Source organism: Vulpes lagopus, chromosome 5 (assembly GCF_018345385.1).
Source record: "Vulpes lagopus strain Blue_001 chromosome 5, ASM1834538v1, whole genome shotgun sequence".
Taxonomy (NCBI): Eukaryota; Metazoa; Chordata; class Mammalia; order Carnivora; family Canidae; genus Vulpes; species Vulpes lagopus.
In genome coordinates this window covers 95289075-95302277 of record NC_054828.1, presented here as the reverse complement: position 1 = coordinate 95302277, position 13203 = coordinate 95289075, and the positions used below count along the sequence as shown (strand labels likewise).

The following is a 13203-nucleotide window of genomic DNA, read 5'->3' as shown; positions in this document are numbered from 1 at the left end:
ACCAATAAGTGACTACTAGAAAAAAGAATTGTACGTATGTATCCAAGCATCTCCCTCATCAAGTTATGAATCAGTTCCTGATGAAAACCTTAACTTGGAGCCAGCTTCCCATAAATCATAATTTAAATAGAAAAACACGGTAATGCTTAATATGTCACCCAAGCCCTCCAACAGATTACTAAAATATAACTGAAACAGTAAAGTGCATATATATTAACTGTCACGTTAAAATGTAAAATGCTAAAACCACTGCTTTTTTTAACTACTGCTTCTTGATTCTAATAGTCAAATTAATATGATAACAAAAAGTTGTTATAATCACAGCCCTTTTGTTGACATGCTGCATGTCTTTTAAAACATCTGTATGTGATACTTTGGTTCCACCGACTGTATTTGGAATGTAATTAATAGTTTTCACACACGTGGTTTGTTATAAATTCTGTATTGCTTTATGGGGACACAAATATACTTTTTTTCCTATATAAAAAAAAAAAAATTAAATTATGTTATCCTTTCAACTTTGAAAGAAAATAATCTCAAATACTTATGAAAATAAAAAACGAAGTCCTAATACTACTAGGACTTCTGTTTCTGGTAACAGGCAAAATAAGTCCTTGACAGATCCTCTGCTAAGAATAACTAAAAATCCTGGATGCAATTATTGAAAAAAAAATTTTTTAATGAATCAGTGTGCTGGCAAGAAAAGAAGAAATACTAAATACTCATAAGCCAAAAAACGAGAAAGCAAGACTCAGGAATGGTAAAGTGGCTCCTAAAGCTGGAATCTGCCAAAAGGACACGTGCTCTGCCAATTCTTAAGCTTTGGTTGTCATAGCCTAGAGTGCTCTGGGAACAACCTAAGGCCCAAGGCCTACTCAAGATGGGGAGTCTAACAGAAAGCTGGGAACTCAACTGGCTATAACACTCAAAACAAAAGAGGACACTGCCCAATGCAGTCCTTGGTTCCTCCAAATGTTAAAAAAGGGGGGAGGGGAACAGAATGAAGGAGTGAGCTATAGTATGAGATCCTGGTTGGTGCTCATAGTCTGAAACTTTAATCTCTTACCCCCATGAAAAGACTCGCATTGCTCGCAGTCACCCCAAGGCTCATTGAGCCCTGTGGTCACCGTAGATGGCCTTCCCTGACATGAAGACTCTTGAATGGGCAGCAAAGGGAAGCATGGCTCATAGTGGGCAAACAGAAGCTGTTTGTTAACCCTCCAGCAGTCTTGTTTGGAGGCAACCAAGGGACTTCCATCCAGCTTGCCAGAGCCTTGCAGTTTCAGGAGCAGCTCTATACAGGAGAGGGTACCCCTCCACCCCTTTATTTCAACCTGGGACTATGGCCCTAAGAGCAGTGTAGTGATTTCCTTTCTTTCCATTTGGCTGAAATATTAGTCTTAGGAGAGGGCTAAACATTAAGTATTTAGGAAAAATCAAAGGATATGCTTTAAAGTAGATGTATCAAAGGAGATTTGCTTTAAATTGTAAAGGAAAAACAGGACAGGAGGGAATAATGAAACAATCACGGCAAAACACTGAAAGCTGCTATAACTGGGCGACAAGTATATGGGGAGTCACTCTATTAGATTCTCAAGTTATGGGTATATTTGGAAGTTATTCACTAATAAAAAGTAAAAAAATTAAAACTTAAGAAGGAAAAGCAATAAAAGGAAAATGAATGAAATAGACAATTATAAATGATAGCATGGATGATGATCCAAAAGTCTGATTCTACTTCTATAAAGCTCAAACACAGGTTAAAACTGAAAGAATATTCTGTGGGAATACAAGTATATATAGTAGCCTTACAAACATAAGGGGATGATAAACACAAACCACAGGCCAGCAGTTAACACTGTGGGAGGAAGGAAGGGCACAAGGTGGGAGGAAAGGGAGGAAGGGTGAATAGTCTCAAAACTTTGTCAGGCCACTTGCTCTTTGGCCAGTGCCAAACAGGTGGAAAGACTCGTGCCAAACGATGAAGGAAGTGACACCTACCCAGCTACCAGCCCAGCACTCAACCACATACAGCTACAGATGACTGCACACTAAGAAAATAGTCTCTAACCAGAGAAAGCCTGAACTCCAACAGGACCAAGAGCATAAAAACACGAAGGTCCTGGGGGAAGGATTCCCAGAAAATAGAAAATCCTGGAACATAACACCATCGACTTATGAAAAGCACATGAGCTGACACAACAGGGGCTGCTGGGTGACAGCACTGGAGTTGGGGGAAGAGCAGAACTAGCCTGGAAATCAGGAGACCGAACATTCTAGTCCCAGACCTGCTACTGACTGCCCCTTATACATCCTGAGCAGGTCACTGTCTCTGCCAACATCTGTGAAACTCATGGTGTCCTGGAGCTAGAGAGATGTTGACTATATGTCTCCACAGAGCTTTTCACTCTACTCTAAGGGGTCCCAGCTCAGTCAGTCACCCAACCTTTGAAAGTGATCATTCTCTAATGTTTATGATAAGGTCTAAGTATTTGAAAATGAACATATTTTCATTTTTTTAATCCCTTACTGCTTACTCTGGATAGGAACAATTTTGTCAGAGATAAAGCTTTTACAGAGGAATACTGCCACCTATCTGTTGATGTCTATGCTGCCAAACTAATATTTAATCCAAGCAGATAATTTATTCTGAAACTTCTCAGATAATCACTTTTACCCCATAAGCTTCATGAGGCCTACAAAGCAGGGATAATTACTATGTGTAATATTACATCACTTATTTCAGCAGAAAAAATATTTTCATTCACATAAATTCATTGTTAAGTCTCTGCTGGAAAGACAGTATGCCCTGAGACCCCCAACTAACTAGCTGCTCTCTAGGGCTTGAGGGAAGGAAACTCAGCCAGAGAACATGCTGCAGCTCCAAAGCATACGCAGGGCTCTCTAAACTGAGACCCAAAATATAAAGGGAATAGGTCAGGGGGCTTCTGCCTTCTGTGTACTCTCTCCCACAGACCACTTCTCACCCTACCTGGCAGAATGATCTCAGGCATCTAGATCATGGGAGTTTCCCAACATCAACTCCCTTCTCGAAATGCTCCCTGACCTCATTCCAGGTGTATCCCTGGACTGACTCCACCATAACAGAAGAACTGTGGGGCTGAGATCTAAGCCCTTGCTCTTCTTGTCCCCCAGTAGTCACTGGAGAACACAACAAAGATGCCAAAAGACTCTGCCATCCTCAGGTCTGAGAGGCTGGAGTTTAGAGTAATTATGGGAGGACAGAACAAAATCAAAGAAGTAATTTCTAGAAGGACTGGAAAAATGGGGTTCAAATAAAAAACTAAAGCAAAATCACTAAATGACCCAAACTGAAACTTCATTCAACAATCAATTGGTAACAATTCCTTCAAAACAGTCAACTATAATCAAGACCTAACTAAAACCTCAACATGAAACTGGTTAAGGTCACAGTAATAATGATGAAATATGACCCTGGTAACTAAGGAAATCAATCTCTATTCCTATGCAATCCTTCATGTTGGATAGTTTACTGGGTCATATCTACACGATGAAAATCCAATTCAAAGGATGCTTCCAATACTAACTTAAGTAACAAACTACTACCCCCAACAGGGATATTTAAGTGTGGCAGATGTTAAAACAGCTGGAATGGGGGCAGCTGGATGGCTCAATGGTTGAGCATCTGCCTTCAGTTCAAGTTGTGAGGGTTCCCGCATCAGGCTCCCCACATCAGGCTCCCCACAGGGAGTCTGCTTCTTCCTCTGCCTAGGTCTCTGCCTCTCTGTTTCTTATGAATAATAAATAAAATCTTAAAAAAAAAAAAAAAAAAACAACTGGAATGCTAGCAGATGGACTTTAAAATGAGTAACAAAATCAGATATGATGAACTACTCTACAACCATCAAAAATTATGACACTATAAACTACTAAGCAATATAAAGATTGTGTAATAGAACATGAAATGCAGAAAAAAGAAAAATAAAAAATTGCACATGCCCTACTATGAAAGGGAAATATACATGAGAAGAAATGAAAGGAAATATGGGAAAATAAAGCCTATTGCTGTGTGAAGTAACAGGACTACAGAGGTCTTCCATCTCTACCTACCCCAAAAGCAATTTTCCAGACATTCTGACATGCTCTATCTCCACTGTAATTTTTTTAAGTTAGCCATTTCTTCCTTACCATAAGCATTATACATCTTCGGACCGAGATCTGGCCTCACGAAGTAGTTTGGCAGCCTGGAGGCCAAGTTTAGTTTGCCATCTCTCCTTGTGTACTCAGGCAATGGGATATTGGCCATCAGATCATCAAACCTAGGACAAGAGAACCAAGCATTTACAAAATAAGCTTGCCTTAGATGTAATCCATCACTGATCTGTTCTGTTCCTTACCTAAAAGAATAAATACATCTGTGCTTATAAAGATGGAGACAGCTTTCCTTGAATAATGTTTAAGATTAGAATTATAGGAGTTATAAACAAAGATGTCTTCTTTCTCTCATACAGCACACATCTTTATCAAAATGACCTGGAATCCTTCAGACAAAAGATTTGAGCAGTAACTTCCTGATGAGAAGTGACACTCAGGAATGTATTATTCATTTGTTCTAAGGATCCTTTCCAAATTTCAAGCTCAAATCAGGAAAATGGATCTACCAACTCATTTGTCTTACTAATGCAATATCATTACACTGAACCCTGAAATGTACAATCCCAGTATTGTCTCTAAGTCAGAGGCTGCACACCTCATCTGGCCTTTTCTCTGGCAGAGCACTAACAGTGGAAATGTGTGAAGCTTCATTAGTTCAGCCAGATCTCAAAATCAATCACTTCTTTTCTCTCATTTAAAACACATACCTCCAAAGACTATAGTCTACAAATAAGATAGCACCAGTAACACTACTCCATATTTCATCTTTTCCTTTTGAAAACTCTTTTCTCACCACCTTAAAAAGAATTTTAAGTACAGAATCATTCCTCCCCCCGCCAATTAATCATACCTAGAAGGCATCATATCTCTAAAATCCTCTCCTGGTGGCCAGTCCTTAAGTTTCAACACCATTGGTTCTTTTTCATTTTTCAAGCGGTCTGAAAGGTAACCAGAATTACTGAATTGTTACTGTTCACAGCTCAGAAACAGACCAAAATATAATGGCATTTTATGCTTAATAATGCAAATAAAATTTTTCTTTGCAGAATCTTCATAACCCATACATTTAGTACACAAATATTATTATTATTATTATTATTTTTTTTTTTTTACAAATATTATTTTTAATATTCCCCTCCTGCCAATCACCAACTATTTTATTTCTACACTGCCAAGAAGCCCATTCATACCTGGGTAGCACAGGGATACCAAAATAAAAATTACCAACTGATCTTTTCTAGATGCTTATTAAACTGGTTTTCATTCTTTGAGATTTCAGCCACCCCCTTTTGCCCATTACACATGGTTGGTGTTCTGACAGTTGTCCATCTCAGATCCAGTATCTTCCCCTAATACAGTGTTCTGAAAGAAGTGAGCAGCTCCTAACTGATAAACAGCAATGCACTTTAATAATCAGAGGCCATAGATGTGTAGTAGACTAGATTTTCTGAGGCTACCATGACTTGTTTTGCTCAGAGAGACTGAAACTACCTGATGTTCTATCCAGGGAGGAGGGCCAGTAGTACCACGTGGTTTAGTCAGAACTATTAGTCAGAACTATTACCCAGGTAATGGCAAGGAACCAAGAACCAAGGAGGTCTAATTAAAAAAGATGTTGATAATTATGATCAAGAGCAATAACCACTATTATTTCATTTCTTGCTGTGTTCCATTCTCTGCTAAGTGTCTTAACCATTTAATCCTTACAACTCAACCCAACAACTCCATGAGACTAGCCACCATTTAATATTCCCATTTGGGAGTGAGGAAACTGACAAACACACTCAAGGTCCTCCAGCTACTAAGGGGCAGAATTGGAACTGGAATCCAGGTTTAACTTCAGACCTTGTACTCTTGAGGACTAACATCTGTATGTTTTGTAGTCAACTAAGTACTGTCCCATAACCTAGTTTACATAAGTGCATTCTCCAGAAAGAAACAAAGAAAAAACAAGGTACAGTGTATGTTCAGAATACCAGCAGTATGTCTGTGTGGGTGGTGTGCTGGGGGTGTGTGCAGCAGAATCATCAGTATAGAACAGGAAAGCTATAGTTGACTTGGAGCTGTTTTCACCATCTGCCAGCATGAAGGAGTTTGAGTCCCAGAAAAATTAAGTTACCATACTCATATACACAAGGACATATCAAAAGACAGGATTTGAACTCAGGCCTAACTGGAAAGCTGCAGAAAACTTCTTGCCCAGACACAGCTTTTAGGGTCCACTTCAGCTGAACAGCACTGCCTTGCTAGGTCATGTCTTTCCTGGGGCCCCAGTCTCTAAAGATTGAGGGGAGGTAGGGGGACAAAGGCCCTGACATTTCCCACCTCAGCCCAATCTGAGACAATGAAGGGCAATCCTCATCTCAGAAACCCCTGGCAAGACTGGCCAAGGCTTTGCAGCATCTGCACTGCAGATGACTCCTCGTCCTGAGCAGTCTCACTTCCTCCTTCCATTTTACAGACGCTGGTCCCTAAGTAGCCAGCTTTGGTCTGAAACTCCATCTCAGCTTCTACTTGTGGAAAACCCCATCATGCCTTGTATTAAAAACTCAGCTCTTAACTTTGCTGTAAATATAAAGCTTGTTGAAAGTAGGAGCTATAATCTGTAAATGTGGGTAAAAAGAATAAGGAAGCAATAGATTAAAATGTGTGTGTCTAAAGAAATGAGAGTGATAAATGAGTGAACTTGAATGACTTCGAGTCTGAAGAATGAACTGGCCAAACCCTCCAGCAGAGATGGGGGCCTGATGATGGGTATCTGTGCTAATGGGACTCCCTCGGACCCAGCATGAACTTGACATTCCTGGAAGCAGTTTACTGACTGGCCGATACACAGAGGGGGCAGCCTCAGCATTAGACACACAAACCTCCTTAGTGCCTCAGTGGCTCGCAGCAAAGATGCAGTAGGTGGCGACCAGGATACCCAGTGTTAAATAAATTCACATTTCCTGACATCTTCAGGTCTACCTATCTTGTTAAACAGTAATTAAAATTTTTTAAAGTAAAAAGGATGTATGAAGGTAAGACACACATAAAATCACCAGCTTTGGAGTCACAAACCCCAGTTCTGTGCTGCCCTTCCCACTGGGCTCAAGTGGAAGCAGAGAATTTCTGTCACAGGACAGACATGAAGCTACCTGAAGAACAGATGATGAAAACCTCACCTCTCTATGGAACTACAAAGTAAATATGCCTCAGTTCGACAGCATACTTTTAAAAATGAAGGTGAAAAAGAAGACACAAATTTTAAACTCCAGGATCATGGACAATGCTGTTGTTGCCACTGAAGGGCTTCAGACTCCTGCTATTGTTGTGCCCTCCTTCACATCCTCATTCCCCTAAAAGGTCTTTAAATACATACTTGGAACATCTTCAAATCCATCCCAGAAGTCTCCTACTGTGGCTCCTGTGATGATTTCATTGGTCCTACAGTTAACTAGGTCGACTTCTTGATTCCCAAACTCTTTCCTGAAGGATTCAGGTTTCCAAAGGTCAGTGTTCAATTTATGATGCACTCCTGACACCATCACTGGCTAAAAGAAGAGAATGAAGGCTTTAGTTTGAACTCCCCCAGCTCTGTCCCCAAACCAGTGACAGCCCTTTTACAAACAGCTACTTGTCTAGTTTTCTGTGGCTGGTCCTCAATGTCAGATCCTGAAATGACAGCAGTGTCCTGAGCTCCCACAACATTTCTTATCTTCACGTATTCCTTTTTTTAAAAAATTCATTCATTTATTCATTGAGACACACAGAGAAAGACAGAGAAACAGGCAGAAGGTGAAGCAGGCTCCCCAGAGGGAGCCTGATGCAGAATTCAATCCCAGGACCTCAGGATCACAACCTGAGCCAAAAGCAGATGCTCTACCACTGAGCCACCCAGGTGCCCTACTCTTCACATACTCCTTGCTCTCTTAACTACATTAGTAAGCTTCTAGAAGCCAGGATCACATCTTCTGACTCAGATGCCATTCCTCACAGAATACCACCACTAAGGCACAGGACTGGGCAGGGAATGTAAAGGAAAGACGAAGGTGGTGGGAGTGTCCTGTCTAAAAAGGGTGCTGCCACTGGTCTCCAGCCTACTGCTGCCAGGCAGTAACTTGGACCTCAGATGCCAAGACAAGCCAGAAATCCCAATCTTTATGGGAAACAGCCTAACTAAAAATATTGATGAGTTCAGTATTTTTAAACACTGAGGAACGCAAACAAAACACGGCTGGTGTATCATATTTAGCCTGTCGTCATCATCATCATGAACAAATCTTATTAGTTAGTATACAGAGCTGAAAAGAAATGTAAGAACTTTCTTTTGGTTAAATACATACATTTCTCTATTTGGTAATTCTCCAAGCCCTGGCCTTGTCCAAGAGCACAATGTTCCTTTAGTGAGGATCCATTTGGCCCACAAGAGAAGCCAAAGATCCAGAATACAACAAACAAAACGGGAAAGCAGAGGAGCAGGTCTACAAACCCATGCATCTCTCAAACCATCAACCACAACCTAATATCCAACAATGCAGAACCCTGGGGGACTATACACCAATTCCAAGAGAGCACAAGGCTCTGGCCCACCTAAAACTGCCTTCAGCATCAGGGTTTTAGTTCAAGGAAGAGGGAGACATGATTTTGATTTTGTCCATTTGCCAAAACCCATCAGCCTCTGTCTCTCACTCCTGTTGAGGTGGGTCACCCAAGAATCACTGAGCCAAGAGCATTCATCAAAACCTAAAGATGACTGGTTTAGAAGCAAGCAAAACCTCACTGAAAGAGTGCTTGGGAATATCTGTTGTAAAAAATAAGATTCACAGCTATAGTGCCCCAATTATATTCGGCCTAAACAATAAAGTACAAAAACAGCAGACAAAGTATGTACCACTTACAATGGAAGGGTGGGGGTGGGGTGGGATTGTCAGAAGCCTGCCAAAAGATCTGAGAAAGGGGATCTGAATTGGGCTGGGGAAGCAGAGGCCACACTTACCTGTCCTTGTTTCCAGCACTCCCTAAACACATTCCAGTTGCTCTTGTTGTTGGGATCCTGGAGGCACAGCAAGCGATTATCACAGAGCCAGTAATGAGGAGTGTCAAAGCCCAGAATGCTGGGCTTAATGGTCAGTCCTTGAGGCCTCTTAGATAAATCAGAGGAAGTCTTATTTTGCACCAAAGAGGCAAAGATGTCATCAAGGATTTTTGGTGTATTCTTCAGTCCATTTTCTGTCTGAATTTGAGAAAGAACACAAGTGTTAAATAGGTCATTCCGTACCATCAAAAAACTCATTTCTATAATGGTAGGATGAGAATCACATATCCAAAAGAATCCAAATCGGGATCCTAAGACAAATAGGTTAAGTCCCTTTCCCTCACTTGACATTACAACTCACAGAAATAGGTACAGAAAAAAGTTTAACAGGAGAAAATGGCCCAGCTTGGTACTATAACCCTGTGAAGCCCATCTGCCAATGAAACCTGTACCCATGAAAGAAAGCCTAAGATTCTTCTTTCTACTATCTGTTTCAATTTCTCTAGTCTCTTCCTGTTCTATTTTTACGAGGCGGAATACAAACAAGAAAACAAATTTATACCTTTCCTGTAGAGGAATTCAAGAGATTTCGGAGGAAACCAGAATTGTTGTTGCTTACAGGTGTTAAAATTGTGCTGTTAAAAGTGTGGAGGACTGTGCTGGATTTGCTCAAAGGAGGGAGGGGTGGAAGGCATTTGATTTCATTCTTTAGAATTGGCATCGTTGGTTGTTTTTCTAGAAACAAAACCAAAAACATCCAGATGGAAAGATGGAAAAGCATTCTGAAAGGCAAATCCCTTACTTACCGTCCGTTAATAGAATTATCTTGGAACTTCATTTTCCTTTACTTTAGAACCAAAAAACTTAAGAGGATAGATACTAATGAAATCATCAATTTAGACAAGGATTTTCAACCGGTATTAAAACAATAAATATCCAACATTCAAGGTGATGTCACATTAAAGGTTTTTTTGTTGTTGTTGTTGTTTTTAATGTTTTTTTTTTTTTCTTTCCAGTATAGATGACACACAACATTCCTTTATAGTTTCAGATGTACAACATTGTGATTCAACTTCTCCATATGTTATGGTCTGCTCACTACACGTGCAGGTCCCATCTGTCCCCATACTGACACTTAAAGTATCACTGACTGGACTTGCTGTGTTGTGCTTTTATTCCCATGTCTTCCTCATTCCATACCTTAAAGCCTAGATCTCCCCTCCCTATCACCCATCCCTCCACGTCCCACCTGGGCAATTACAGGTCTGATTCCACTTTTTATTATTTGTTTCTTTCTTTTAGATTCCACAGATGAGTGAAATCATATGATCCAAATGATATTTTTAAACTTCCATTTTCTATTTGTTTGGTACACAAAATACAACTTATTTTTGTAAATTAACATTGTAACTAACAACCCTAATATATTTTTATTAAATGTACTTTTAGGGATCCCTGGGTGGCGCAGCGGTTTGGCGCCTGCCTTTGGCCCAGGGCGCGATCCTGGAGACCCAGGATCGAATCCCACGTCGGGCTCCCGGTGCATGGAGCCTGCTTCTCCCTCTGCCTGTGTCTCTGCCTCTCTCTCTATCTCTCTGTGACTATCATAAATAAATAAAAATTTAAAAAAAAAAATTTAAAAAAAAAAAATAAATAAATAAAAAAAATAAATGTACTTTTAGATTTTTCACATCTATAATCAGATTGTCTAAAATATCAGCTTTATTGCTTTCTTTCCAATCTTAGTATCTTTTGGTTTGTTTGCCTTACTTCAACAGCCAGGACTTCCAGTACAATGTTAACAAAACAGTGATGACAGGTATCCTCTTATTCCTGAACAGAGGCAAACTGTTAAAAAAATATTCAACCAATTAAAAACAAAATCAGTCATTATGATGTTTGTCAGTTTTATTGTAGAAATCCATTATTGTTCCCAATTAAAGGGTTATTTTTAAATCGTGAATTTAAATTTCAGTACTTTTTGTGTCTTGCTACATGACTTTTCTCCTACATTTTCAATATTAAACTATACTGCATTTCTTAAGCCCTGCTTTGGTCATGCCATAGAATTCCTTTATTTAGAGTGCTGAATTCTGTTGAATAAAATTTTGTTTAGGATCTTTGCAGGAAAGAAATCAACCTGCAATTTTTCTTTCTTATAACTAAAAAAGCAGAATCACATAAACTCTAATCTAACTACCTGACTCCAAAGCCCATATTCTTCATACTGTCATCAAGCACCCTAACAACATAGAGGAGAAAAATAAAACTGAAGCCAAAACATTGCAATTAGACAAAACAGGAATGACAAATAGGGTAAGGACAGTAATGTGGAAATCATTTATTAAAACACACAAGTCTCAGCCTACTCCTTTCTTGCCAAACACAATCTCAACCTACAGTTCTACTGTCAGAAGTTCTCCGTTTTGGGGCTGTATGTTTGTTTTTGTTTTTGTTTTTGTTTTAATGTAGGCTCCACACCCAGCATGGAGTCCAACATGGAGCCTGAACTTGTCAAAACTTTGAGATCAAAAACTGAGCTGAAGCCAAGAGTTGGATGCTTAACCAAATGAACCACCCAGGTGCCCCCTTGGGACTGGATTTTAAAAATATTTGCATTTCTGTCAGGTCTTGCTGGTGACTACAGGGAACCACCACTTTCCATTCCACACACTTCTAATCACACTGTTCTGACAGCAACTGAGGTTGCCGATCCCCTCATGGATTAAAGTTCTCAGGAACCCACAGGAAAGCAGGAAACCCTCACCTTTGTTTTCCTTGTTGACATTCCCGCTGGTTAGGTCTGCCAGCCAGTTTAAGGGAGATGTACTGGCTGGACAGGCAGGCTTCATGCTGCTGGCTGGCTTGGAAGCAGCCTCCCCAGCCACAGGTACTGGCTCCAACACCAAAGGATTCTGCTGGAACACAGCACCAAGGCTAGGTTTTTCTCCAGCGAAGGAAGTCTGTGTTGAGTATAAAAGGAGAATTTTTCACAAGCTGAAACATTGTATTTCCTTTCTTTTACCTTCTCTCCTAACAGCTTCACCAGTAAGAGATAAATATTCCAAACGGTACCACCTAATAAGCTCTGGACTGATATCACCACAGCTGCATTAATCTTATAATAATAGAGCAGAACTATATAAGGTAGAAGATATTTTCTTTTTTTTTTTTAAGCTTCTAAGTATTACTGGTGAAAATAAAAGACATGTTAAGAATTTAAATACAGCAAGTTATCCCTCCCTGTTAACCAATCATTTCCTGCTCATGCCTATCGCTATCACTCCACCTACCATGCTACTTTAAAATGACCAGTTTTTAAATGACCAGCCGGGCAGCCCCGGTGGCGCAGCGGTCTGACGCTGCCTGCAGCCCGGGGCGTGATCCTGGAGACCCTGGATCGAGTCCCATGTCGGGCTCTCTGCATGGAGCCTGCTTCTCCCTCTGCCCGTGTCTCTGCCTCTCATTTTCTCTCTGTGTCTCTATAAATAAATAAATAAAATCTTTAATAAAAAAAATAAATAAATAAAAAATAAAATAAAATGACCAGCCCAGGTGGCTCAGCGGTTTAGCGCCACCTTCAGCCCAGGGACTGATCCTGGAGACCAGGGATGGAGTCCCACATCAGGCTCCCTGCATGGAGCCTGCTTCTCCCTCTGTCTGTGTCTCTGCCCCCCTGTCTCTCATGAATAAATAAATAAAATCTTTAAAAAGTAAAAATAAAAAATAAGTAATAAATAAAATGACCAGTTTGTGCCCATCTCCCCTGTGAACTCATAGTACCCTGAGTAAACACTCACAACATTTGCAGAATGAATGAGTGAGTGAGGCAGGGTAGGAAAGGTACTGCTGTGATTTCAGAAGGAAATGAGATGAAGAGACAAAAATGCTCTTTTGTTTTAGCACAGCATACTAGGCTTTAGAATGAGATAAACAGCTCTTAAAAGTACTCAAACATTTAAAAAAACCACACAGAGCACACCACTTATTTTTCTGTTACTTAAAAACTGCCTTCACTCAGCTGATGAGTTTATACAAACAAAAAATGG

General features: G+C 40.2%; 1 protein-coding gene across 3 annotated transcripts in view; it reads right to left on the bottom strand.

Moving 5' to 3' along the window:
- Nucleotides 1-13203, bottom strand: part of KDM3A (lysine demethylase 3A) — a 56817-nt gene that overhangs the window by 5631 nt on the left and 37983 nt on the right. For all 3 annotated transcript variants that reach the window (XR_005987787.1, XM_041754984.1, XM_041754985.1), the window contains 6 exons: nucleotides 11922-12117; nucleotides 9717-9889; nucleotides 9116-9352; nucleotides 7499-7670; nucleotides 4988-5075; nucleotides 4171-4301 (listed from right to left, as the gene is read on the bottom strand). Coding sequence is in view for 2 of the 3 variants with exons in the window: in XM_041754984.1 (XP_041610918.1) it covers nucleotides 4171-4301; nucleotides 4988-5075; nucleotides 7499-7670; nucleotides 9116-9352; nucleotides 9717-9889; nucleotides 11922-12117 (997 nt within the window). In the remaining variant the exon portion in view is untranslated. The remainder of the gene's footprint in view (nucleotides 1-4170; nucleotides 4302-4987; nucleotides 5076-7498; nucleotides 7671-9115; nucleotides 9353-9716; nucleotides 9890-11921; nucleotides 12118-13203) is intronic.